Source organism: Carcharodon carcharias, chromosome 4, assembly GCF_017639515.1.
Source record: "Carcharodon carcharias isolate sCarCar2 chromosome 4, sCarCar2.pri, whole genome shotgun sequence".
Taxonomy (NCBI): Eukaryota; Metazoa; Chordata; class Chondrichthyes; order Lamniformes; family Lamnidae; genus Carcharodon; species Carcharodon carcharias.
The window spans coordinates 45,593,118-45,619,004 of NC_054470.1; the positions used below are offsets into that span (position 1 = coordinate 45,593,118).

General features: G+C 43.5%; 1 protein-coding gene across 1 annotated transcript in view; it reads right to left on the minus strand.

The window, feature by feature from the left end:
• The window catches only part of LOC121276736 (A disintegrin and metalloproteinase with thrombospondin motifs 19-like), a 548,651-nt gene that overhangs the window by 62,977 nt on the left and 459,787 nt on the right, over positions 1-25,887 (minus strand). The window contains exon 19 of the mRNA XM_041185281.1: positions 3,378-3,513. Coding sequence (XP_041041215.1) covers positions 3,378-3,513 — 136 coding nt within the window. The remainder of the gene's footprint in view (positions 1-3,377; positions 3,514-25,887) is intronic.

Genomic DNA, 25,887 nt, shown 5'->3' on the forward strand with positions numbered 1-25,887 from the left:
GTGAAGAAATTTAATGAAACTGGTTTATGGTGGGTTCATGCTGAAATATCAGTAAGGAGAAATTTCCTCAATCATTGTCACTAATGCTCCCCCTAAGCTGCGAGAGAGCACAGCCATGCAGGAATCAGGAATGTGCTATTCAGGGAACTAACAGGCCACAGACCCTAAACAACATTCCCTTTAAGATGTAGAAATGCGCAGCTGCATTTCCATCTTAATGGGACTGCGTTGTGGATAAGCTGCCCTTGCATAGCAAGCAGAAGTTGGAGGGAGAATTAGTTGTTGCCACTTTTGAGATACAATTTTCAAAACTCCCTGCCACTTATTTACATGGTCCTGCACTTATAACTTACACTTTAGCACCGACATATGCCCAAGCATATAGATGCAGCACAGGCTGAAGCCATCCAGTACTGGCATAACTGAGATTTCTGGAGTTTGATGGCAATTTTCTTAGCAAAACTTTTTGATTTTTTCTTGCTGAAACTTACACTATACTTAACTGAAGAGCTGTTAGTATCAGTGTGCCCTAAGTTCTTTGGCTTGTCTGCCATGCATTCAGAAAGACTAAGGAGCTAGAATAGCCTTCCCAATAGGCATACCCCATTATGATGGAAGGGAGTAGTAGAGGCAAGCGGCTCTGAAACTAATGGCAGAAGATGGGGGCACAGTCACTAACACCCATTTAAAAAAAAATCATTTACAGGATGTGGGCATTGTTGGCTAGGCCAGCATTTACTGCCCATCCCTAATTGCCCTTGAGAAGGTGATGGTAAGCAGCACTCTTGAACCGCTGCAGTCTATGTGGTGTAGGTACACCCTCAGTGCTGTTAAGGAGGGAGTTCCAGGATTTTGACCCAGCGACAGTGAAGGAACGGCGATATATTTCCAAGTCAGGATGGTGAGTGGTTGGAGGGGAGTTTCCAGGTGGCGGGGTTCCCAAGTTCCTGCTGCCCTTATCCTTCTAGGTGATAGTGATTGTGAGTTTGGAAGGTACTGTCTAAGGAGCCTTGGTGAGTTTCTGGAGTGCTTCTTGTAGATGTTAGATTGATGGTGTTCTAGACTCAGTTTAATGCTCTGGCATTGGCAAATAAGAAAGCTGTGTGTAAGTTTCCATCAGACAGTTGATATAGAAACTGGCATAAATTCCATAGTGGGACTATGGAATACTGGGCATTTGATGCAGTGCTGTCATGTAGATACTGGTACATCCTGGTTGGCCTTCTTCATCTTTGATTATAGCAATATTCCCATTTCCTATTCTTGTGAAATAACATTCGCAGAGTCTGCGTCGAGGAATTTTCCAGCCAAAGCCTGTGGGGATTCAAAGACTATGAACTCAACCAATTGCTTTGACAAGTTATTCGCATAACCTGCTCTGTTAATGTACAAATTTAACTTAATTCAGTGGCAATTCTAGTATAAACACCAGAATTTCTGGGATAACACCTTTAATCCTCATTGTCCTGGTATTTTCATATGGACACCATTTTCAGTTGGGCACATCTTCTGGCAGCAACTAATTCTACCATAATGAACCATGTACTTTGCAACTAGTGTAACTCTGGTTTACCTTTATGCCCCAAATTTGATCCCTCTCCGGAGGGCATCACTTTTACATAAAAATAATTGGAATTGCAGGCAGGAGATATGTGCTTGTACTGGCTATTTGATAAGCACTTGGATGGACCTGTGTTCTAAGGACAAAACCTTGAAACTCAAAGCTGCATTTGCTTCCTAAGGATTTGAGATCTTTAATAAAATAGAGATTTTTTTCTGCAGTTAGCACTTTGTTGAAAATAGCAATATTATAGTAAGTGAGAAAAATACTCAAAAAGTGGTCCATGTCAATTCTAGATGCTTGGGTTCAGATTCTTGAATATAGATTTGGCTATTAGTCTCATTTGAACAGCAATGATGAGCTTCAGGCACCAAATAGGTGTCACAATGCAGCTGGTGCTGGGACCTGACAATTTACATTGTTTCCAAGGCTGGCCTAGCCCTTAGGTAAGTCTTGGGCATAGGCTGAGACAAAGCCAAGGGAGGTGAGCCCCATCCAGCAGTGGCCTGCAGTATTTTTGTGGAGCCAGCATTTTTCAGGCATAAAATGGACAGCCAGAAGTTAAAGTTAACAACATTCTCATACAACTTGTAGAAACACATCCTCTGATGTCTCTTGCTCATTGACATTGGGAACAATGAAAGAATTTTGTGGCTTTTATCCACAATCCAAACTGTTGGTATGATAGAAGAAATGAGCAATGAAATTAGCCATTCTGATACACAGTGGAGTCTGTGGTTAAAGGAGAGGCAGGGCCCGGGAAAACTGGCTAAAATGCTTCCAATCTTTAATATTTCAAAACAAAAACAAGTATAAATGGTTTAGCGATACTTTAATTTCATCAGCGTACTTTGCCATGAACCTGCTGCTTCAACTCTTTTGCTTGCATTCTGACCAGTGATGTATATTTTGAGGTTAAGCTGCAAACATCCTGAAGAAACTTCAAAAAGCTAGAACAAAAATAAAAATACCTGGAAAAACTCAGCAGGTCTGGCAGCATCAGCGGAGAGGAACACAGTTACGTTTCGAGTCCGTATGACTCTTCGACAGAACTGTTTTCACTTAGTTCTGTTGAAGAGTCATATGGACTCGAAACGTCAACTGTGTTCCTCTCCGCAGGTGCTGCCGGACCTGCTGAGTATGAAGTTAATGCTACCCTTCCCAATTGGACACTTCCAGGCTAATTTAAAACACCACTTCCAGAGAAATGAACAGAGCAGGAAACATGTAGGATGTCTTAATACATAAGCATAAAAACAATTATTAATTAATTGTAGATTACTTGCGAAACCAGCAGTCTTGACACGACAGTTGTTAGGTGAAAACTGCTAGACATCAAAGACATGAAGCACAGAGTGCTGATAACTGCTCAGGCACAAGAACTAACCAAAAACAGAACAGAGAATGACTTCAAAGCTGCATTCTAAGCTACTAGCTACTCAAGTTTTATTGCTGCAGCTTTTGATAGGAGCTATTTGATCAATGATTAGGTCAATGGTTTGTAATCACACTAAGATATTCTGTATGCTCCATCTAATTAATGGGGCACTGTCTTACCCAAAAGAATTTACCAATATTTTTTGTCAGGAGAGACAAAGAGCCAGCAAAACTGTATAAGATAAATGATGTCATATAGAAGTAAAGTGACAAAGCACTTAAAGGTTTTTAAACACTTGACTTCATTATGTGCTTCCCAACAAGTTGAAAAACAATTCTTTCACAATTTTAACAAAATCTACAAATTTTTCTCTACTAGAGCATGCAGTACTCCACATGTTGTCAGTTGAAATAGATTGATATGCATATCATTTATTACCTGGTCTGACATGGCTGTTGATTGCATTTGCGGACTAATGATTCAGGTTTTTTCAGTTGTTTGCATTTTCTATTGTCTACAATAGTTGTAGTTTTGCTCATGATTTTCGTACAAGTCACAAGTGTTTTTCTTTCTCCTGCAGAAATAAAATCAAAAGTTAAAACAGTTTCTTTTATTTAAAATGGTGAATGTTCACAAAGCTATGGCTCTCCACTTCCATTATTAAACAGAGAACACAGGCATGGAGAACAATTTAACCTGCCTCCTACTATATTTGTTTTGATTGAAAAGATGGGGAAACCCTTTCCTTTCATTCTAGAGAAAATAAATTATTAGTGGAAGAAGCCAAGTAAGATTTCAATAACAGCAAATGAATACTTGTGTATTATGCCAACCATGTTGACAACATTAAGCATAACCATTGCAAAACGAAATGTCAAACCTGTTACACAGGTTACACAATTAGTTCATTTATATTATGAATGGTTTAGGTATAATATCAGTATAGTTAATTATGTATTTACAGACGCAACACGAAACCTGCAAAAACTGCATTTAGCTTATAGTAATCCATATTTTAAATCAGAAAGATGTTTCTTAATAGGTTCCAAGAGCTAACAAATGATCTGGGATAAAAATTTTGAAATGCCCACAATTTTGAGTCAACTAACTCTGGTTTTAGCTCGTGAAGTGGGTGCATGGGGATTTTTGCATCTTAGTTTTGTTTTTTATTTATTCATGGGATGTGGCGTCGCTGGCTAGGCCAACATTTATTGCCCATCTCCAATTGCCTTTTTAAGAGTCAACCACATTGCTGTGGGTCTGGAATCATATGTAGGCCAGATCAGGTATGGACAGCAGATTTCCTTCCCTAAAGGACAGTAGTGAACCAGATGGGTTTTTACAATACTTGACAATGGTTCCATGGTCATCATTAGGCTTTTAATTCCAGATATTTTATTGAAAACAAATTCTGCCATCTGCCATGGTGGGATTCAAACTTGGGTCCCCAGAGTTCTCTGGGTCTTTGAATTACCAGTCTAGTGACTATGCCACCGCCTCCCCGTAGATAACAGGAGCAGACCTCCTGTTTGATAGCAATCCTTGCATGGAAGAGCACATTTCAAAATGTTTACATTAAGGGGCAAACAGCAGATGCCAAGCATGAAGGGAAAATGAATATTGCTAAAGTATGGGACCAAAGGCAAATTTGAAGAGAAGTATGTTTTTTAATTTCCTCTTTCACAGGGTGTGTTGATGGCTAGGCCAGCATTTGTCGCCCTTGAGAAGGTGGTGGTGCCTTCTTGTAGTGTAAGTACCCCCACAGTTTCAGTCCATGTAGTGTAGGTACCCCCACAGTGCTGTTAGGAAGGGAGTTCCAGGATTTTGACCCAGAAACATTGAAGGCGATATATTTCCATGTCAGAATGGTGTGTGGCTTGGAGGCAAACTTGCAGGTGATGGTGTTCCCTTGCAGCTGCTGCCCTTTTCCTTCGAGGAGGGAGAGGTTATGGGTTTGGAAGGTGCTGTCAATGGAGCCTTGAGTTGCGGCAAAGCATCCTGTAGACGGTACACACTGCTGCCACTGTGCGTCGGTGGTGGAGGGAGTGAATGTTCAAATTAGTGAACGAGGTGCTAATCAAGCAGACTACACTGTCCTGGATGGTGTCAAGCTTCTTGAGTACTGTTGGAGCTGCATTGTTTCAGGCAAATGAAGAGTATTGCATTGTAGATGATGGGCAGGCTTTGGGAAGCCAGGAGGTGTGAGCTCCTCTCTCCCTCCTCGAAGGAAAAGGGCAGCAGCTGCAAGGGAACACCATCACCTGCAAGTTTGCCTCCAAGCCACACACCATCCTCGCTGCAGAGTTCCCAGCCTCCGATCTGCTCTTGTAGCCGCAGTATTTACATGGCTGGTCCAGTTCAGTTTTTGGTCAATGGTAACTTCCAGTTTGCTGATAGAGTGAGATTCAGTGATGGTAATGCCATTGAATGTTAGATTCTTGGTTAGAATGGTTAGATTCTCTTTTGATGGTCATTACCTGGCATGAGTGTTACTTGCCAATTATCAGGTCAAGCCTGAATGTTGTCCAAGTCTTGCTGCATATGGAATTTTTTTTGTCTCTGTATCTTAATTTTAAACCGATCATAAACCTTTGTCTGAGGAAACAGCATCCTAGCTAGCACATTATCATCTTAAACTAATTAGCATCTTTTTTTACTTGCAGGAATATACTGTGGTTTTAAAAGATCACACTTAAAATAAATTATCAAATCTGTCTTGTGAAAAATGGTCAAAATATCTTGAATCATGGCACAACCGTGGGATAGGCAGGGGAAAAAGTCAGCCAAGGCTCCTGGTCCTGATTACTATCCTGGAAATTTACAATATGACGCAAGACCTCAGGGGCCGAATTTCTGGGCCCCACCATCGTTGGGAACAGAGTTGGAGGGGGCCTGAAAATTTATAACACAAACAGAAAATGCTGGAAAAACTCAGCAGGTCTAACAGCATCTGTGGAGAGAAAAAAAAAGAGTTAACGTTTTGAGTCCTTATGATTCTTCTTCAGAGTGAAGAAGAGTCAGAAGGACTCGAGATGTTAACTCTTTTTTTCTCTCCACAGATGCTGTTAGGCCTGCTGAGTTTTTCCAGCATTTTCTGTTTTAGTTTCAGATTTCCAGCATCCGCAGTATTTTGCTTTTATCTGAAAATTGTAAGGCTGACTAGCATCCTGGATTCCTGACCCCATTCCCATTTTGGCTGTTGCAGCCATGAGTTGGGCAGGCAATTAAGTTTGCTAGGAGCCTTGGGCAGGGATTAAGGAGGCTGATTGGGACTTTCTGGTTGGCCTCCAGTTTTTTGACAGATCAACCACTTTGAGGTGGGAAGCCAGGGGCAGACAGGGGTGCCAGTGCTCCAGGTAGGCCAACAGGTCCTCCCTATCTGCCAAGGTGGGAGTAAAGGCTAAACCCACTCTTTAAAGGGGCTCCCACCTTTCCCCACCCCACCCCAACAGTGATGGCCTGGCTGCTTTTTGCCTTTTTAATTAATGTTTCTTAAAAAGTAGCTGAGAGGGCACCTACTTGTTGAAGCGTTCTTGTAGTTACTTACCTAGTACAGCCTGCCACTCTTAATTGGACAGGGAACCTGTCTCCATGTCAATTCAGGATTTACCCAGGTGAAAATCAGTTTCAAATCAGAGGTGGGTTTGGAACCTGAAAACAGTTCCGACCTCCTGTTTCCCGCCTCACTGGGGTTAGCTCAGCCCTATTTCTCTGCAGTAGGGTGATAACAGGATAGAATTTAATTGAAATGCACTGTGGGTATCTATCCTGCTGCCATCCAGACACTTGTGTAACAAAGCGAATGGAGTAGAAATTCATTCGCATAGTGCTGATTTTAACATATCAGTGAAGAATGTTCAGTAGAGAGCCTAGGTAACAGTCCACAGCCTATCCTTGGGGAATCAACATATGTTTGCATAATGCCATGTGAACAAATTTCTCCCTAATGTCTTCAGGAGAGATAAAGAGAAAATTGACTCTGTGGCTGTACTGCTGTAAATTTGCAAACTATTAACAACTTAATAAAGTAACCCAAATTGGACACTGCTTTTGGCAGTTGACCAGATCCTTGTCAGAAAAGATAGAAATCTGAATTGACAGTTTAGAAGATGGTTGTTTCTCTAGAAAAATAAATGAAGATGAAGAATTACATTGTTCCTATTTCCACACAAAGAGGACCTGATAATAATGTACAACTGCCTCAGGATAAGCATGTACCCAAGCCAGAAATGTGGGTGCATCAGAGTTTGGTTACTTTGGTGGGTAAAACCCAGCTTCGTTCATTTCAGTCTCACAAAAGAGAAACTGTACTCTGGACAGGGAATTCCAATTCAACTGCAAACCTCGGCGAAGTGCTTGTGAACCAAGCCAAGTTTTGACTTGTGCTGATGACTCAGATTGCGTTTTCACAAGTCCTCATTTAGCTCAGAGTTCAAAAGGTTTGCCGGAGTTTGGGTAACCGAGCTGAATATCTGAACTTAGATTGGTTTATCATCTCTACAATCACACTTATAAAAGGGGAGTAGTCTGGGGTCAAAGGCAGGTATAATAGAATCATCAAATAGAATATATCAAGGCCCATGGGGCAGCTTTGGAGGTGGGGGCCTGAGAAAATTTGGTAAGATGCCTGGATCAGCTCCCCGACACATTGCTGCCTCTGAACACTAGTCCCGGAGGCAGACTAGCGTGGTAATGGCCGTCAGCAATGGGAATCCAATTAAGAATGGTAATGAGCCATTTAACTTCAATTTTCTTGGCCACAAAGGATTTTTCCGTTGTGTTAGGGGCCCGCATCGCAGCCAGAGGTTCGAGCTGTGACTCATTTGAGGGATTGAATTTATTTGCCAGCAGTAATTCATAAAGGGGATCTATCCCTAGGCAGCAGGCATGCCCTTGAAATCACTTTATGGAGACTGATGTCTCTGCTAATGCTTGCCAAGCTTCAATGGCAGCTGCTTCCCTCCCAGTGAAGGTGCCTCCATGGCGCCATTGCCACTTGTACTGATGGCCAGGTGTCGGCCACAATGCAAAGCCTGTCGTCAACTCTACTCAGGGGCCACTTTGTTTGGACCTCTTGATGCTGGTACCTGACTGCCGTCCATAATTGGACAGGGCTTCTGGAGGTGGCTTCTTATTTGGCTGCCTCCAGGGGAAACATGTCCATCTTTCCATTATATGGACTTTTGTAGGTTTTCAATCTGCAATTCATCCTGATGCAGGACTGTGACCCACCTGGAAAATTCAGACCATTGAATCTGACAGGATAGGAGGAGGTAATTTGGTCCATCATAGCTGTGCAATGTAGCAGTTACTAGGTGGTGCATGAGTGCCCCAGGGATAGCTTCGCTGCTGATTGTCCCTCCATGCTTAGGTAGATGTCATTATGAATTAGAATTAAAGTTTAATTGAGCTTTTTAGAATATCTGGTTCTGTCTTTCAACTTAAGTAACTCCCATAGGTAAAAACAACTAGGTAGGATTGCTACCAAAATCCAGCTACTTACTCATTTAGCAAATATACAGTCATATAGAATATAAAAACTTAAAATACCTTGCACAACCATCATGCCTGTGGAGAAATGCCAGTTATAAGAATACATCAATACTGGCGAAAAAAAACTACTCATATGAATATTTCAGTGAAATGTCACGTACAATACCAAAAAGAGAATGAAATATGCCTACACAGTCCTTCAAAAGCTATTGTTCCCAGGAGGAGATGATTTGAAAATAATCTGCTGTTATTTAAGTCTAGACAGAATTTGATTACTGTTAAAGAAACACAAAAGTTTTGGACTGAGATAGTAATTACACAGCCAATCTACCATCAATCAATATACATTACCCATTTTTTCTAGAGTAACAGACCTTGTACCGAGGTTTAGTTTCCATAGAAACAAGTGCTTTTAACCATCTACAACACAATGTTACTTAACAGAAAAAAAATGTTCTTCAAATACACCACAAAGTCAGTTTAACCATTCATTGGCCCAAACCTTCTTGTCAGGGTCAGAACACCTGGTTCCAACCCTGTACAGACAAAATACCCCCTTACCTTCCTCCTAATTTCCTGGACAATCTTCTGATGCAAGATCCTTCTAAACTGACTCAGCACAGAAAACCTCGGAGACATCAGTGAAGGGAATCCGCGCAGAAGCCAAACCCCCTTTTTACGGCACTAGCTGCCATATTCTGGTAAGTAAAGAGTTTAAATGTCCCAAAGGTTCTTTGAAAACCTATGGAGAGTAGGTAAGTAGGTAAGGAGGTAGGATGGGTAAGGTGAGTGGGTAAGCTAGATAAGGGGGTAAGAGTGGCAGCTGGGTAAGGTGATGTGGTCAGGTCGGGGGGCGGGGGGGGGGGGGGTGGAATCGGGCGGGGAGGTTGGGTAGTGAGGTTGGTTCGGGTTGGTTGGTGGGGTAGTTAGGTGATAGGGTAGTTAGGTGGTGGGGCTAGTTGGGTTGGGTCAAAGGGGAGTCAGGGTGGAAGTTAGGTTGTGAAGTCAGGTTGGGAGTGTCGGTGGGGGACAGGGGGAAGTTGGGGGGCTCTGTGTGGGTGATTTTGGGGGAGGGGAGCACAGTTGTATAGTTACGGAGGAGTTAGACTAAGTTTTAACCTGCCTAACATTTCCTGGTAACTAACCAGGTAAGTCAGAACTGTCCAAAGTCTGTGACTCTAACTAAGAGTTGGAGACTTTTGGGAGGGTCCTGAGGAGCAGGGGGATTGCCCATTGGAAGTTCAAACTCATAAGCAATTCCCACTGAGTCACTGTGTTGGATCTTCTGAGACATGCTGTAACGCAATTTATGGGGCCGTGCTTCCGGACTCTGACTATCCAGGGACTGGAAGATCTGGGCCATGGTTTTGCCAAATATAGTTGAGCTAACGTGCAAATATTTCAATGCTATTAATGTATTCTAAATAATTCATTCACTGCTTTATAGAAGAATATGACAGAAATAACTTCACAGTTTTTTTTTATGCTGCTTGTAGTTGTCTTAATTTTATTCCCTCCCCCAATGCATTATTCATTTCCTTGGGCTGCAGAAAAGTAATTACTATTCACTAAACTGAAAAAAACAAAGGCCATTTACACACTCCTGATAGTGGAAACTTATTTTCTCTATGTAACAATATTGTGTGTCTGGCTGGGGGGGTGGGGCCTGCAAGAGCAGGAAACATGGTGTGCGGGGTCAATTAATTAGGCGGATGCAAAATTTTGATTTCCTGATGGCGGGTTCAGATGCAGAGATTAAGTCCGTGGCATGTTTGCAAGCCTCACACCATCCTCTGTCAGGTTCCTACCTCCAAGACACTTGCATGTCATGAATGCTCATTAGCGGGAAGATCTTTAAATTTATGTTCTACTTTCAAGAAACAGTCCGCCACGGGAATCTTGTGGCACCGGGTTCACGTTTGTTTAAAGGTGGCGTGCACCGCAAAGCTTTGTGCAGTTGTGTCTAAGGTCAGTGGATTCCCTTGTTTAACTATACGGCAGGGAGGGGAACAGAAGAATGGCAGCTTGCACGGAGGCTCAGCACTGGCAAGGGTGAGTCAGTAGTGAAGGAGGGCAGAGGTGGCGTGTGGAATGGGCTCTGGGATATGGAGGAGTGGAAGATGGATTCAGGAGAGAACAGAGGATGAGGTCAGGGGCATGAAGGAGTTAAGTGGGATGGGCCAGGTGCTCTGGGTGTGTTGGGGGGATAGTCAGCCAAGGTAGGAAAATGAGGGATCTAAAGAGTGCTGTCAGTACTGTCCAAATGTGTGCCCATCTCAGGGTGTTGGCTGGCAGCGTCTTCACAGGTCTTTGAGTTCACTACAACATTTCAATTATCCCACTGAGAGTGATCTCGGGCAATGTGCTTTGCAACATATAAAAGGGAGGGCCAGCTGAGCCTGCAAGTTCTGCTACATCCTACAGAGTGAGGAGTACAACACTGGACACTAACATGAACTTTCAATAAAGAGTGAAAAAAAACACAACATTGTTTCTTTCACAATAAATAAAATGTCCCTAACTCCCCTGTAACCATGAATGTGTGCCAGCCATGAGGTGTGCCAGTACATTTAGCTCTCTGACTCAGCTAAGCTCAACAAATAACGATGATGCACATATGAATAAAGGGACACTAATGTAACATGAAATATTTACAAGTGAAATTTAAATTTGAAAAACACTTGCCACCTCTGTGCCCTTAAGTCTTATGTTAATGACAATGGGGTTAGGCAGGAAAGTCCTGACCTTGATGCAGAGCCTGTCTTTTATAGCCTGCCTGTACCTGCAGGATTAACCGCTGACAGTGGGTTTCACACTGAAAAGCTTCCCTCACCACTGAATTGTACGTGTTTCCCATTCACGCTGCTGGCAATTAAAATTTTATTAGTAATCACGTGGGAAATGGGAAAAAGAGAGAGCGGAAGTGGTTCACACTTCCAGTTACACCGTCGGGAATTGCACACTGTTCACAAAATCTCCCCTGTGAGTTCATTTATAAAAAATAGGTTTACAATTTTCTTGCACAAGCTATACAGAGAAAACCTTTTCCCATTGTATTTTTTTAAATAAGCATTGGAGTCAAATGAACTTTTATTTTTTTTATCTTAATCCCAGCCACTGGTTTAAAATTGAGCAGCATACAAATTTTTGAAATTCTGGCTGAATAAGGCCAAACATATAAAAATCTGACGCAAAGTGCCTTTGGGTATTGACAGATTAACTTGACACTTGCTGCAACTACGCTGTATTATGGGTGAGGATTCTAATGATTTCCTCATGGAAATCAAATCCTTTGACAATTCTTTGACAGAAATACAAAGCTTTACAGGATATAGAAAGAATACTACACTTTACAAAAAGGCGCTGCTGGGTCTAGTAAAAGCCACATGCAGGGGGCTGCTTATTTTTTATTTACTGTGCTAGAATTTGGCCACAGTATTTTTATTAACTTTAGAAATGAGCTACGGCCAGATTTTTAAACCACCTTTTCTGCTAAGGCACTTGATAAATGAAATAAAGGAAATCCCTAACCTCAATAAAGAACATTGTTTTCCGAAATTTCTCCATGCACATTTTAGCTGCCATTCCAGACCCGAGCCGATCATTCTATTTCTACTTCTTTCTCTTTTCTTTACTTCCTTTCTCTTTATTTCTTTTCTCTTTAAACCACTATGATCCCTCTCTTCTACTGTCATACCTACACTGGCACTCAGTTCAGGTTCTGCCAGGGTCACTCAGCACCTGACCTCATTACAGCCTTGGTGCAAACATGGACAATAGAGTTGAACTCCAGAGGTGAGGTGAGAGTGTCTGCCCTTGACATCAAGGCAGCATTTGACTGAGTGTGACATCAAAGAGCCACAGCAAAACTGGAGTCAATGGGAATCGGGGGAAAATTCTCTGCTGGTTGGAGTCATACCTAGCACAAAGGAAGATTGTTGTGGTTATTGGAGGTCAATCACCTCAGTTCCAGGATATCACTGCAGGAGCCTAGCAGGGTAGTGTCCTCGGTCCAACCATTTTCCTTCCACCATAAGGTCAGAAATGGGGATATTCACTGCTGATTGCACAATGTTCAGCACTAATCGTGACTACTCAGATACTGAAGCAGTCCATGTCCAAATGCAGCAAGAACTGGACAATATGCAGGCTTGGGCTGACAAGTGGCAAACAACATTTGTGCCACACAAGTGCCAGGCAATGCCCATCTCCAACAAGACAGAATCAAACCATAGTCCCTTAACATTCAATGGCATTACCATCATCGAATCCCCTACTATCAACATCCTGGGAATTAGCATTGACCAGAAACTGAACTGGACTAGCCACATAAATAGTGCGGCTACAAGAGCAGGTCAGAGGCTAGGAATCCTGTGGTGAGTAACTCATCTCCTGACTCACCAAAGCCTATCCATGACCTACAGGGCACAAGTCAGGGGTATGACGGAATACTCTCCACTTACCTGGATGAGTGTAGCTCCAACAACACTCAAGAAGCTTGACACCATCCAGGAAAAAGCAGCCCACTTGATTGGCATTACCTCTGCCACTGACAAACAGTGACAGCAGTGTGTATCATCTATAAGAGGCACCACAGAAGCTCACCAAGGCTCCTTAGGCAGCATCTTCCAAATCCAAGACTGCTACCATCTAGAAGGACAGGACAGCAGATACATAGGAACACCACCACTTGGAACTCCCCCTCCAAGCCACTCACCATCCTGAGTTGGAAATATATCGCCGTTCCTTCACTGTTGCTAGGTCAAAATCCTGGAACTTCTTTCCTAACACCACTTAGGTGCACCTTCACCACAGGGACTGCAGTGGTTCAAGAAAGCAGCTCACCACCAACTTCTCAAGGGCAATTAGGGATGGGCAATAAATACTGGCTTAGGCAGCAACTTCCACATCCCGTAAATGAATAATAAAAAAAAACACCTTTCACTTCTCTGGTACTCATTCTCAGGCACTCTTCTCTCCCAATTTCCTAACACAACCCGTCAGTACTGCTTGACCTTCCTATCTCTTGATGCCAATCCAGGGTTGACTCCATCTTAGATGAGCCTACAGCTTCCCTTCATGCCTCTCTCTGCATCCTCAGAAGAGCTCCCGAGACACCTGACTCTGGCTCAATATAAGTAGCAACCCCAATTTCCCCACACTCTCGTCCACTTTCCTATCCAGTGCGCCCTCTGAGGCCTAATTTTATCAACCTAATTTCTGTCCAAATTGCCTCTCCTACTGCTGACCATGTGGACTTTGCTCTTACCAGCCTTCTATACATTTCCCTCCAGAATATCTGTTCACTAATGAACAAGGTCCTTGCCATCCATGAACCTATCACTGTGGTGTTTGCATTGACATCACGACCTTAATGGAAACCTGGCTGAGGAGTGATTCCCCTTAATGATGCCTCCCCTCCTGGATATATCTTCCACCAGTTGCCCAGTTAAGATTATCAGAATGGTAGCGTGGTGATTGTCACCAAATCTCACCTTAGCCTGACCCACAAGTCCTTTGGCACTTTCTCCTCCCTTGAGCATCTCACCTCTCATTTAAGATCATCATCATTCCCTAACAGCAACCCCCCCTCCACCCCATCCCCCAATTATGATAAAAATGTTTTCACTGATTTATCTTCACTGTTTTCCTCCCTCAGCTTCAGGCTTCTCATCCTCGGTGATTTCAACCTTCCTCTCAGTCTGTTCCTTTTTTCTTTAAAACTGCCATCATTGCTCTACTCCTCAAAAAACAAACCTTGACCCCACCATCAATGTTACCAACCTCCCTATCTCCAAACTCCTTTTCTCTGCAAATTCCTTGAAATTGTTGCCTTCCAAATCCTTGCCCATCTTTCCTGGACACCATGTTGAATCCCTCCAATCAGGTTTTCGCCCCTGCCATAGTACTGAAACAGCTCTTATCAAAGTTACAAATTACATCCTTTTTTTTAATTCATTCACGGGATGTGGGCTTCGCTGGCTGGGCCAGCATTTATTGACCATCCCTAGTTGCCCTTGAGAAGGTGCTGGTGAGCTGACATCTTGAACTGCTGCAGTCCATATGGTGCAGGTACACCCATACTGCTGTTAGGATGGGAGTTCCAGGATTTTGGCTCAGCGACGGTGAAGGAACAGCGATATATTTCCAAGACAGGATGCTGAGTGACTTAGAGGGGAACGTGGGTTTGGAAGGTGCTATCTAAGGAGCCTTGGTGAATTCCTGCATGCATCTTATAGATGGTGCACAATGCTACTACTGTGCATTGGTGGTGGAGGGAATGAATGTTTGTGGATGTGGTGCCATTCAAGCGGGCTGCTTTGTCCTGGACAGTGTCAAGTCTTTTGAGTGTTGTGGGAGCTGCACTCGTTCGGGCAAATGGGGAATATTCTATCACATTCCTGACTTGTGCCTTGTAGATGGTGGACAGGCTTTGAGGAGTCAGGAGGTGAGTTACTCATCACAGGATTCCTAGCCTCTGACCTGCTCTTGTAGCCACATTATTTATATGGCTAGTCCAGTTCAGTTTCTGGTCAATGGTAACCCCCCAGGATGTCAATTGTGCGAGATTCTGTGATGGTAAAGCCATTGAACATCAAAGGGCGATGGTTGGATTCTCTCTTCTTGGAGATGGTCATTGCCTGACATTTGTGTGGCACGAATGTAACTTGCCACTTGTTAGCCCGAGCCTGGATATTGTCTAGGTCTTGCTGCATTTGGACATAGACTCTAAGGAGTCGCGAATGGTGTTGAAACATTGTGCAATCATCAGCGAACATCCCCACTTCTGACCTTATGATGGAAGGATGGTCATTGATGAAGCAGCTGAAGATAGTTAGGGAGAGGACACTACCCTGAGAAACTCCTGCGGTGATGTCCTGGAGCTGAGATGACTGACCTCCAACAACTGCAAACACAACCACCATCTTCCTTTATGCTTGGTATGACTCCAACCAGTGGAGAGTTTTCCCCCCGATTCCTATTGACTCCTAGGTGACTGTGACAAAGAAAAACTAATCCTTCCTCATCCTTTTCGATCTATCAGCAGCCTTTGACAAGGTTAACCACACCATCCTCCTCCAATACCTCTCCACCATTGTCCTTCAGGATGAGACTCCTCTTAGCTATCTAATCATAGCTTGACTCATAGATGTTTACAGCATAGATGGAGGCCATTCTGCGCATCGTGTCCACGCTGGTCAACAAAGCTCTGACCAAACTAATCCCATTTGCCAGTGCTTGGCCCATAGCCCTGGAGGCTATGGCAATGCAAGTGAATATCTAAATACTTCTTAAAAGTTACGGGAGTTTCTAACTCAACCACTTTCACGCAGAGAGTTCCAGATTCCCACCACCCTCTGAGTGAAAAAAATTCTCCTCAACTCCCCTCTTAGCCTTCTACCTCTTAGCTTAGATCTATGCCCCCTGATTATTGACCCCTCTACTAATGGAAAAAGTGCCTTCCTAGCCACCCTATCTACGCCACTCAATATTATACACCTCAATCAGGTTCCCTCTCAACCTTCTCTGCTCCAAGGAAAACAACCCCAGCCTATCCAATCTTTCCTCATAGCTCAGCCACTCCAGCCCAGGCAGCAATCCTAGTAAATCTCCTCTGCACCCTCTCCAGTGCAATCACATCCTTTCTATAATGTGATGACCAGAACTGCACGCTGTACTCCAGTTGTGGCCTAACCAGCATTTTATACAGTTCCAGCATAATCTCCCTGCTCTTGTATTCTAAGCCTCAGCTAATAAAGGCAAGTACCCCTTCTTCTTAACCACCTTATATACCTGCCCTGCTACCTTCAGGGATCTGGGGATATGCACACCAAGGTCTCTCTGATTTTCAGTGCTTTCCAGGGTTCTACCATTCATAGGTAAACCCTGACCTTGTTAGCTCTCCCCAAGAGCATTACCGCACACTTTTCCGGGTTGAATTCTATTTGCCACTGCTCTGCCCACCTGACCAGTCCATTGATATCCTCCTGCAGTTTACAGTTATCCTCCTCACTATTTACCACCTACCAATTTTCATGTCATCTGTGAACTTCTTGCTCATACGCCCTACATTTAAGTCCAAATCATTTATTAAGACCACAAACAGCAAGGGCCCCACACTGAGTCCTGCGGAATCCCACTGAAAGCAGACTTCCAGTCACAGAAACATCCCTCTAACATCACCCTCTGCTTCCTATCTCTCAGCCAATTTTGGATTCAACGTGCCACTTTGCTTTGGATTCCATGGGCTCTTACTTTCTTGACAAGTCTGCCATGAAGGACCTCATCAAAAGCCTTGCTAAAGTCCATGTGGACCACATCAAATGCATTATCCTCATCGACACTCCTGATTACCACTTCAAAAAATTCAATCAAATTTGTCAGACGCGTCCTTCCCTTAACAAATCCATGCTGATTATCGCTGATTAATCCGTGTCTCTTCGGGTACAGATAAATTCTGTCCCTCAGAATTCTTTCTAGTAACTTCCCTACCACTGAGGTTAGACTGACTGGCCTGAAATTTCCTGGTCTATCCCTTCCTCCCTTTTTTAATAAAGGGACGTTAGCAGTCCTCTAGTCCTGACACCTCATGTGTGGCCAGAGAGGATTTGAAATTTACTGTCAGTGCTCCTGATATCTCTTCCCTTGCCTCCCTCAGCAGCCTGGGATACATCGAATCTGGGCTTGTAGATTTATCCACTTTTAAGGCCGCTAAACCCACTAGTACCTCCTCTCTCTATGTTAATTTCTTCTAATATTTCACAGTCCTCCACTCTGATATCAATACATGCGTCATCCTTTTCCATTGTGAAGACCGATACAAAGTATTTATTGAGGACTGTACCCATATCTTCCAGGTCCACACACATATCACCTCTACGGTCCCTAATTGGCCCTACACTTTGCCCAGTTATTCTCTTGCTCTTTACATATTTTAAAAACTCCTTTGGTTTTCCTTTATTCTACCCATCAATGCTTTCTCATGCTCTCTCTTAGCTTTCCTAATTTCCTTCTTAAGTCCCCCCCCATCCCTGCACTTTTCATACTCCTCTGGGACTCTGCTGTATTGAGCTCTTAGTATCTGCCATTAGCTTCTCTTTTTCTCTTAATCCTAATCTTAACGTCCCTTGACATCCAGGGTTCTCCGGACTTGGCCCCCGCTTTGTCTTTACGGGAACATATTTGCCCTGCACTCTCGCTATTTCTTCCTTGAATGCCTGTCACTGCTCTGACACAGTTTTATCTGCAAGTAGCTGCTCCCAGTCCACTTGGGTCAAAACATATCGCAGCTTAGTAAAATTAGCCTTTCCTCAGTTTAAGACTTTTAGTCCCAGCCCAACCTTATCTTTTTCCATAACTATCCTAAATCTAACTGAGTTATGGTCACTAACTTATGAGTTATATCCCCAAAATGCTCCCCTACTGATACGCTTTCCACCTGCCCGGACTAATTTCCGAATATTAGGTCCAGAATTGCCCCCTCCCTTGTTGGGCTTTCTATGTACTGGCTAAAAACATTCTCCTGGATGCAACTTAAGAATTTTGCTCCCTCCCTACCTTGCACACTAAAACTATCCCAGTTAATATTTGGGTAGTTAAAATCCCCTATTACTGCCTGATCATTCATAACACTCCTCTGAAATGTGATTACATATTTGATCCTTGATCTCTCCCTGACTGTTTGGGAGCCTATGGTACACACACAACAGTGTGTTTGCCCCTTGTGTGTTTTTAACTTCTACCCCTATGGCCTCATTTGATGATCCCTCCAAATATCATCTCCCCTCACTGCTAGCATTGATTCCTTGATCAATATTGCAGCTCCCTTCCTCTGTTATCCTTCTCTCTATCTCATCTGAATACCTTATAACCAGGAATGTTGAGCTGCCAATCCCGCCCTTCTTTTAGCCAAGTCTCAGTCATAGCTATGATATCATAATCCCATGTGCCTATCTGTGCCCTCAGCTTGTCTGTCTTATTCCTCAGGCTCCTTGCATTAAAATATATTCCATTTAGCCTTGCTAAACTCACTTCTTTCTTATCCAGCCTATGTTTACTCTGCCTTCCAGACTCACTTACTAGTATTTTAACTTTTAATTCCATCTCAGCTTCTCTCCTATCTGAACTACTTTTCAGGATTCCATCCCCCTGCCAATTTAGTTTAAATTCGCCCCAACAGTATTAGCAAACCTCCCCGCGAGGATGTTGTTCCCATTCCTGTTCAGATGTAACCCGTCCAACTTTTACAGGTACCACCTCCCTAGAAACGATCCCAATGTCCCAGGAATCTAAAGCCCTCCCTCCTGCACCATCTCTCCAGCCACACATTCATCTGCTCTATCCTTCTGCTCCTATACTCACTACTCCTTGGCACTGGGAATAATCTGGATATTACTACCATTGAAGGCCTGTTTTTCACTTTCCTACCTAATTTCCTAAAGCCTGCTTTGCAGGACTTCAATTCTCTTTCTTCCTGTCATTAGTTCCAACATGGACCATGGCCTCTGGCTGTTCACCCTCTCCTTTCAGAATGCCTTGCAGCCGTTCCATGATATCCTTAACCCTGGTACCCGGGAGGCAACATACCATCCTGGAGTCACGCAGAAGCGTCAGTCTACTCCCCTCACTAACAAATCCGCTACCACTATTACCCTTCCATGCTTCTTCCTCCCCCACTGAGCAGCTGGACCACCCACAGTGCCATGGCCATGGCTCTGGCTGGCCTCCACAGAGGAACCATCATTCTTACTGTTTTCCAAGGCCAAAAAATGGTTTGTGAGTGAGATGCACTCAGGGGATTCCCTCAGTACCTGCCCGGTCCCCTTCTTCCGTCTGGCAGTCACCCATTCCCTCTCTTATTGAACTTCCTTAAGCTGCGGTAAGTATCACATTCAATGGCTTATCTTCCCATTCCTGCTTTGCTACCTCTGGTGTCCCACAGGGAACTATCCTTAGCCCCCATATATTTCTCATCTATACGCTGTACCAAAGTAACAACATCCAAAAGCATGGCTTTAGTTTTCACATATATGCCGATGACACTCAGCTCTACCTCATTACCACTTCTCTCAATTCCTCCACCGTTGCTAAATTATCAGACAGCTTATCCGGCATGCAGTACTGGATGCACAGAAATTTCCTCTAATTTAACATTGGGAAGATTGAAGCCATTGTTTTTGGTCCCCATTCCAAACTCCATTCCCTAGCTACTGACTCCATCCCTTTCCCTTGCAATAACCTAAGACTAAACAGACTGTTTGCAAACTTAATGTCACATTTGACTCTGAGATGAGCTCCTGATCACATATTCACATCATCACTAAAATTGCCTGTTTCTGGAACACTGCCCAGCTTTTCCTCTGTCTCAGCTCATTTGCTGCTGAAATCCTCATTCATGTCTTCATTACCTCTAGACATGACTACTCCAATGTACTGCTGGCTGGTCTCCCATATTCTGCCCTCCGTAAACTTGAGGTCATCTGAGCCTCTGCTGCCCATGTCTTAATTTGCACCAAGTCCCATTCACTTATGTAATTCTGGACCTGTGCATTTTACTCGATCCACCATTGATGGCTGTTGCCTGGGCCCTAAACTCTGGAATTCCTTCCCTTAATACATTCCTTAAAACCTACCTCTCTGAAAAACTTTTGGCAATCTGATTCAAAGTGTCCTTTTTGTGGCTCAGTGTCATATTTTGTTTTATAATGCCCCTCTGAAGCACCCTGGGATATTTTATTACGTTACAGATGCTTAACAAAAATAGTTTGTTGTTTCTTGAAGGATATAGAAGTATAACATATCAAGCCTGCTGCATCAGTTTCAGCTATCTCAGTTCTTTTTTTAAAAATCCTAATTCCTGATCTCTTTTCTATATACCTAGTAACATTACTTCCCAAACATAACTACGGATCCACCAGGGACTAAGCCACTGATAATCCTATACAAATAGCATACAAAGCCAAGTACATGGCCAGTCAGAAAATACTTGTTACTTGATTGCAACTGATGTCATTAAATAATTACTGGAATACAGGTTCATAAGTTCTTTGTTACCATGCCCAAGTGGCCATTTGTCAGATGGGAGCCTTAATATAGATATTTGAGGATGGGGGAATTCATAGCTGAAGGTGATCCTGACCTCATCCAATGGGTAGAATTTAATCTGGCCCTTGGGAGTGGACCTGCAAGTGGGGGTGGGAGTCACAGAAGCGGGGGAAAAGGCAGGGGATGGAGTGCCTGTCACCTTCCCGACTTGTGCAATTCAATCAGGGGTGGGAAAGATCGAGGACGGTCTTCCCACCCAAATGTCAACTGAGGCCCTTATTTGGCTAATAAAGGGACACTTAAGGGCCTCTCCCCGTTGCTGTTGGGAGACCACCCAGTAAAAGCTGGGTGGTAGCTGCCCTGTGGGCTTGGGGTGGGCCCTCTTGATCAGGCACCTTGTGGCCCACAGATGGCTCTGCCCAATTGCAAGAGCTGCTCCTGCTGAAACAACAACACCCACCCCCACTTGCCGGAGCCTACTTAACTGGCACAGGTGAGCCCAATCCCATTCACCTGGGATTTCAGCCTACTCATCTTGTTGGTACAGTACCAGCAGTAGCCACCACTGCTGGGGGCGCTCCTGGGACTGAAGAGCTGCTGTTCCTCTGATTGGCCAGCAGGTCCTGAAGGTGGGATCTCTGCCCTCAAAGGAATGGGAGCCCTGATTGCAGGCAGTTAACTGCCTGATGGGCATAGAGTCGTGTTGAGGGTACCGGAAACATACTTGACAGGATTGCCCTAGTCTTTCCGGCCCAGCATTAGGGCCACTGCTGCTGGCATTAAATTCAGCCAAATGTTTGCACTTCTGTACTTTCAGCAATAAATGCTAGATATAAAATATTATGGATGGATGAGGAATTTTGGTTATCCCGCTGTTGCCTTGGATTACTAATTTAGCACAGACTGGGAATCAAACCTGGGACAAGCATGGCTTGTACGGCTCAGTTACTAGACACATTTGCTGAGCTGTAGAAAAGGTATTTACAAATAGTCACTAAAAATGACGAATTGAAGAAAATTAAAGTGCCTGGAGGGATTACTAATTTCACAATTAAGATTCATCTAGCTTTGTACCTCTGCCAAAAGGCTTACTTGACAATGAAGTATGGTGCTCAAGTAACAACAGCTATTTCAAAGTTATACACTGCATGAGTGTTTCTGAGATATTGTAAGGCTTTTTATAAAAGCAGTGGGAATATTATTCACCTTCAATGGGGAGTTAACTTGGCAGTGCAGATCACCCACCCATTATAGAATCTTGATCCAACATCCAGCAAGATCATGGCTGATCTTCTACTTCAACTCCACCATTCTGTGCTATTCTTACAACCCTTAATTCTTTAGTACCCAAAAATCTATCGACCTCTATCTTGAATCAGAGACTGACTGAGCATCCATGGCTGTCTGGGATAGGGAACTCCAAAGGTTCACAACCCTTTGAGTGAACAACACATTGTGGAGGACAAGAGGGTATGCTGCATCTGTCCTTTAATTTGTTGTATATCTAATTAGGAGCTGTATACAGTTTTAAATTGTATTTACTAATTCACAATGCACTATTTGTGGAATGTGCTGCCCGCTCTCCACTCCACAGATGTCTGTACTTCTCTGGCAGAGATCTGCTCATCAGCCTGAAAAATATTTCACAGCAGAGGAGCTGCTATACAGGTCCTAATATTCTGTAGTTTCTTCAGGAATACTTTATTGATTGGGTCAGTAATTCTCAGTTAGCTGCGGAAATGATTGCAACTGACAATGCCATGAAAACAATTACGGCATTGTTAGATGATAATTACAATCATGTTTGTTTTGTACAGACTAAACATTACTAATACCCTCACCCAATGAATGCCAGTCTTTGCAGTATTTTTGATCAATGTGCATGGCATTTCAAATTGCTTCCATACACTAGTAAAACACACAATGCTACTGAAGCATCAAATTGAACAGGGCTTTGTAATGTTAACCATAGTCTGCTGAATTACAGTTGCTGCAGTGTGCAAAGGACTGTAAAAATCCTGTCCACTATAAAGTTACCTCTGACCCTGTATTGTTTTAAATCATCTAACCAATACAAAAATAGAAGGGTACTTCTAAACATCCTACATACAAGAAATTACAATGAGTTGGTACTCCACATATTTTAGGGCCAAATGTCTGAGTTTCCCAATCTCATAACCTTGGCGGAAACGCAGAAGAATCAATGTGAACAACTGTTTTCACCATCTCTTCCATCAAACTTATGGCTGGAAGAACCCAGTGAAATTCCAGGTGTAGTATCTAGCAGCTCAGGGGAAGATGGGGAAATTAACGGCGAAGGCTATGGGCCCCGACAACATTCCAGCAATAGTACTGAAGACCTGTGCTCTAGAACTAGCTGCGTCCCTAGTCAAGCTGCTCCAGTACAGCTACAACACTGGCATTAAATGGATGCTATGAAAAATTGCCCTGTCCACAAAAAGCAGGACAAATCCAATCTGGCCAATTATCACCCCATCAACCTACTCTCGATCATCAGCAAAGTGATACAAAGTGCCGTTGACAGTGATATCAAATGACACGGCCGGGGCTACTCGGCTTCTTACAGCCTTGATTCAAACATAGACAAAGGAGCTGAGCTCAAGAGGTGAGGTGACAGTGACTGCCCTTTGACAGCAAGGCAGCATTTGACCGCATGTGACATCAAGGAGACCTTGAAAAATTGAAGTCAATGGGAATTAGGAGAAAACTTTCCATTGGATGGAGTCATACCTAGCACAAAGGAAGATGGTTGTGATTGTTGGAGGTCAATCATCCCAGTCTTAGGACATCGCTCTCAGAGTTCCTCAAGGTAGTGCCTTGGTGCTAAACATCTTCAGCTGCTTTATCAATGACCTTTCACCCATCATAAGGTCAGATGTGGGGTTGTTCACTGATACAAGCACAATGTTCAGCACCATTTGAAACTCCTCAGATGCCTAATCAGTCCTTGTTCATATGCAGCAAGACCTGGGCAACATTCAGGCTTGGACCGATAAATGGCAAGTGACATTTAAGTCACACAAGTGCCAGGCAATGACCATCTCCAACAAGAGAGAATCTAACCATCTCCCTTTGACATTCAATGGCATTACAATCACTGAATCCTCCACTATCAACATTCTGGGGGTTACCATTGACTAGAAACTGAATTGGACTAGCCATATAAATACTGTGGCTACAAGAGCAGGTCAGAGACTAGGAATCCTGCAGTGAGTAAGTCACCTCCTGACTCCCCAAAGGCTGTCCACCATCTACAAGGCACAATTCAGCAGTGTGATGGAATGCGCTTCACTTTGGATGAGTGCAGCTTCAACAACATTCAAGAAGCTTGATACCTTCCAGGACAAAGCAGCCCACTTGATTGGCACCCCATCCACCACCTTAAACATTCACTCCCTCCACCATTGGCATACAGTGGCAGCAGTGTGCACCATATTCAAGATCACTGCTGCAACTCAGCAAGGCTCCTTTAAACGCATCTTCCAAACTCACGACTACTATCACCTAGAAGGACAAGGGCAGCATATGCATAGGAACATCAACACCCACAGCCCCCACAAATCCACACACCACCTTGACTTGGAAGTATATTGCTATGCCTGCACTGTTGCTGGGTCAAAATCCTGGAACTCCCTTCCTATCAGCACCATATAGGCTGCAGCAGTTCAAGAAGGTGGCTCGCCACAACCTCCTCAAGGACAATTATGGATAGGCAACAAATGCTGGCTTTACATATGGCGCTCACATCCCATGAAAGAATAAAAAAAGTTAGAACGAGGCTGAATTTTCCATCCGCACAATGGTTGTGGCTGTCAAATTTTGCAATGTCTTGGTGTCAACATAAAATCCCTTACTCCAATGAAACAGGTTAGAAAATTGGTGGTAAAAGCAAAATACTGTGGATGCTGGAAATCTAAAATAGAAACAGAAAATGCTGGAAAAACTCAGCAGGTCTGACAGCATCTGTGGAGAGAGAAAAAGAGTTAGCATTTTGAGTCCGTATGACTTCTTCAGAGAAAGTCATACGGACTAGAAACATTAACTGTGTTTCTCTCTCCACAGATGCTGTCAGACCTGTGAGTTTTTTGAGCATTTTCTGTTTTTATTTTGGAAAATTGGTGGGGTGGGATCTCCACCCAATCCTTGTCTAAGCTGCTGAACTTGGTCTGTTTCACTGTGGCAGGGTATTTTGCACATGTAGAGTGAGCACTGTGCCCTTTGATGGCAGTACAGCAATGCATCCTGCCCCTCATGTGAGGGGAAGTTGGGGTGGCGGGGAGAATGGGAAGAAGGAAACCTTAAGACTGCATTGGCACAGATCATCATGTATGGTGCTGGTGTGTGAAGAGGAATACTTTCCTCTAAAATTCAAAATGTTTACGTTTTCTCCTTTAATTGAGGCAAATGTATCAGTGTAATCAATTGCTGTGTGCTCTATGCCACATCTTTAAATTTGAATCCCCTTTCCCACACTTCCTTCGCCCAAAGGATTGTGAGTCTTTGCAATTCTCCAGCTCAGAGTTGTGGATGCTCAATTTTTGAATATATTAAAGGCTGAGATTGACTGATACTTGGTCCCTCAGTGAACCAAGAAATGTGGGGAGCAGGCAGAAAATGGAGTTGAGGCCAAAAATTGGCCATAATCGTATTGAATGGTGGAGCATCAAGAGGGTGTAAGATCTACTCCTGCTCCTATTTCCTATATTATTCTGTGTGGCAGCAATGCAGTCAAACTTATTGTGTCTAACATCCCTAAGATGCAATTACAAGAAATACATCACATGATGTCATTCTGCCCATATTTTCATGGGTGGCTCAAATGCTCTAAGTCACTTCTATGGAGAAACGCTATTGAATTGCAGGAAGCTCACCAATATTCCTCCTCTGACCAACTAGGTTATGCCAATTTACATACATAAATTATCAGGAAAAATTGACAATCATACTGGAGGGATGTATATTGTGATGCTCCCCAGGGGTCTGTATTAGGACCACTGCTCCTTTTTGATATACATACTAACGACCTGGACTTGGGCAGAGTTTCAAAGTCTGCTGATGACATGCAGTAAACAGTAGGAAGTGTAGTAATAGACTGGTGAAATGGGCAGACACATGGCAGATGTAATTTAATGCAGTGATGCAATTTAGTGCATTTTAGTAACCAGAAAGAGGAGAGGCAATATAAACTGAAGGTTACAATTTTAAAGGTAGCAGGTAAGCTGGGAGAGCTGTTAATAAGTGTATGGGATCCTTGGGATTGTAAACAGAGGTAAAGGGCAGGATTTGTCCCTCGTGAGGCGGGTGGGCCCAGGAACGGCCGTGAGACAGACCACCGTCTGCGGTCGAGCTCTGACCGTGATAACGCACACTGAGTGCTGCCGGGGTTGGG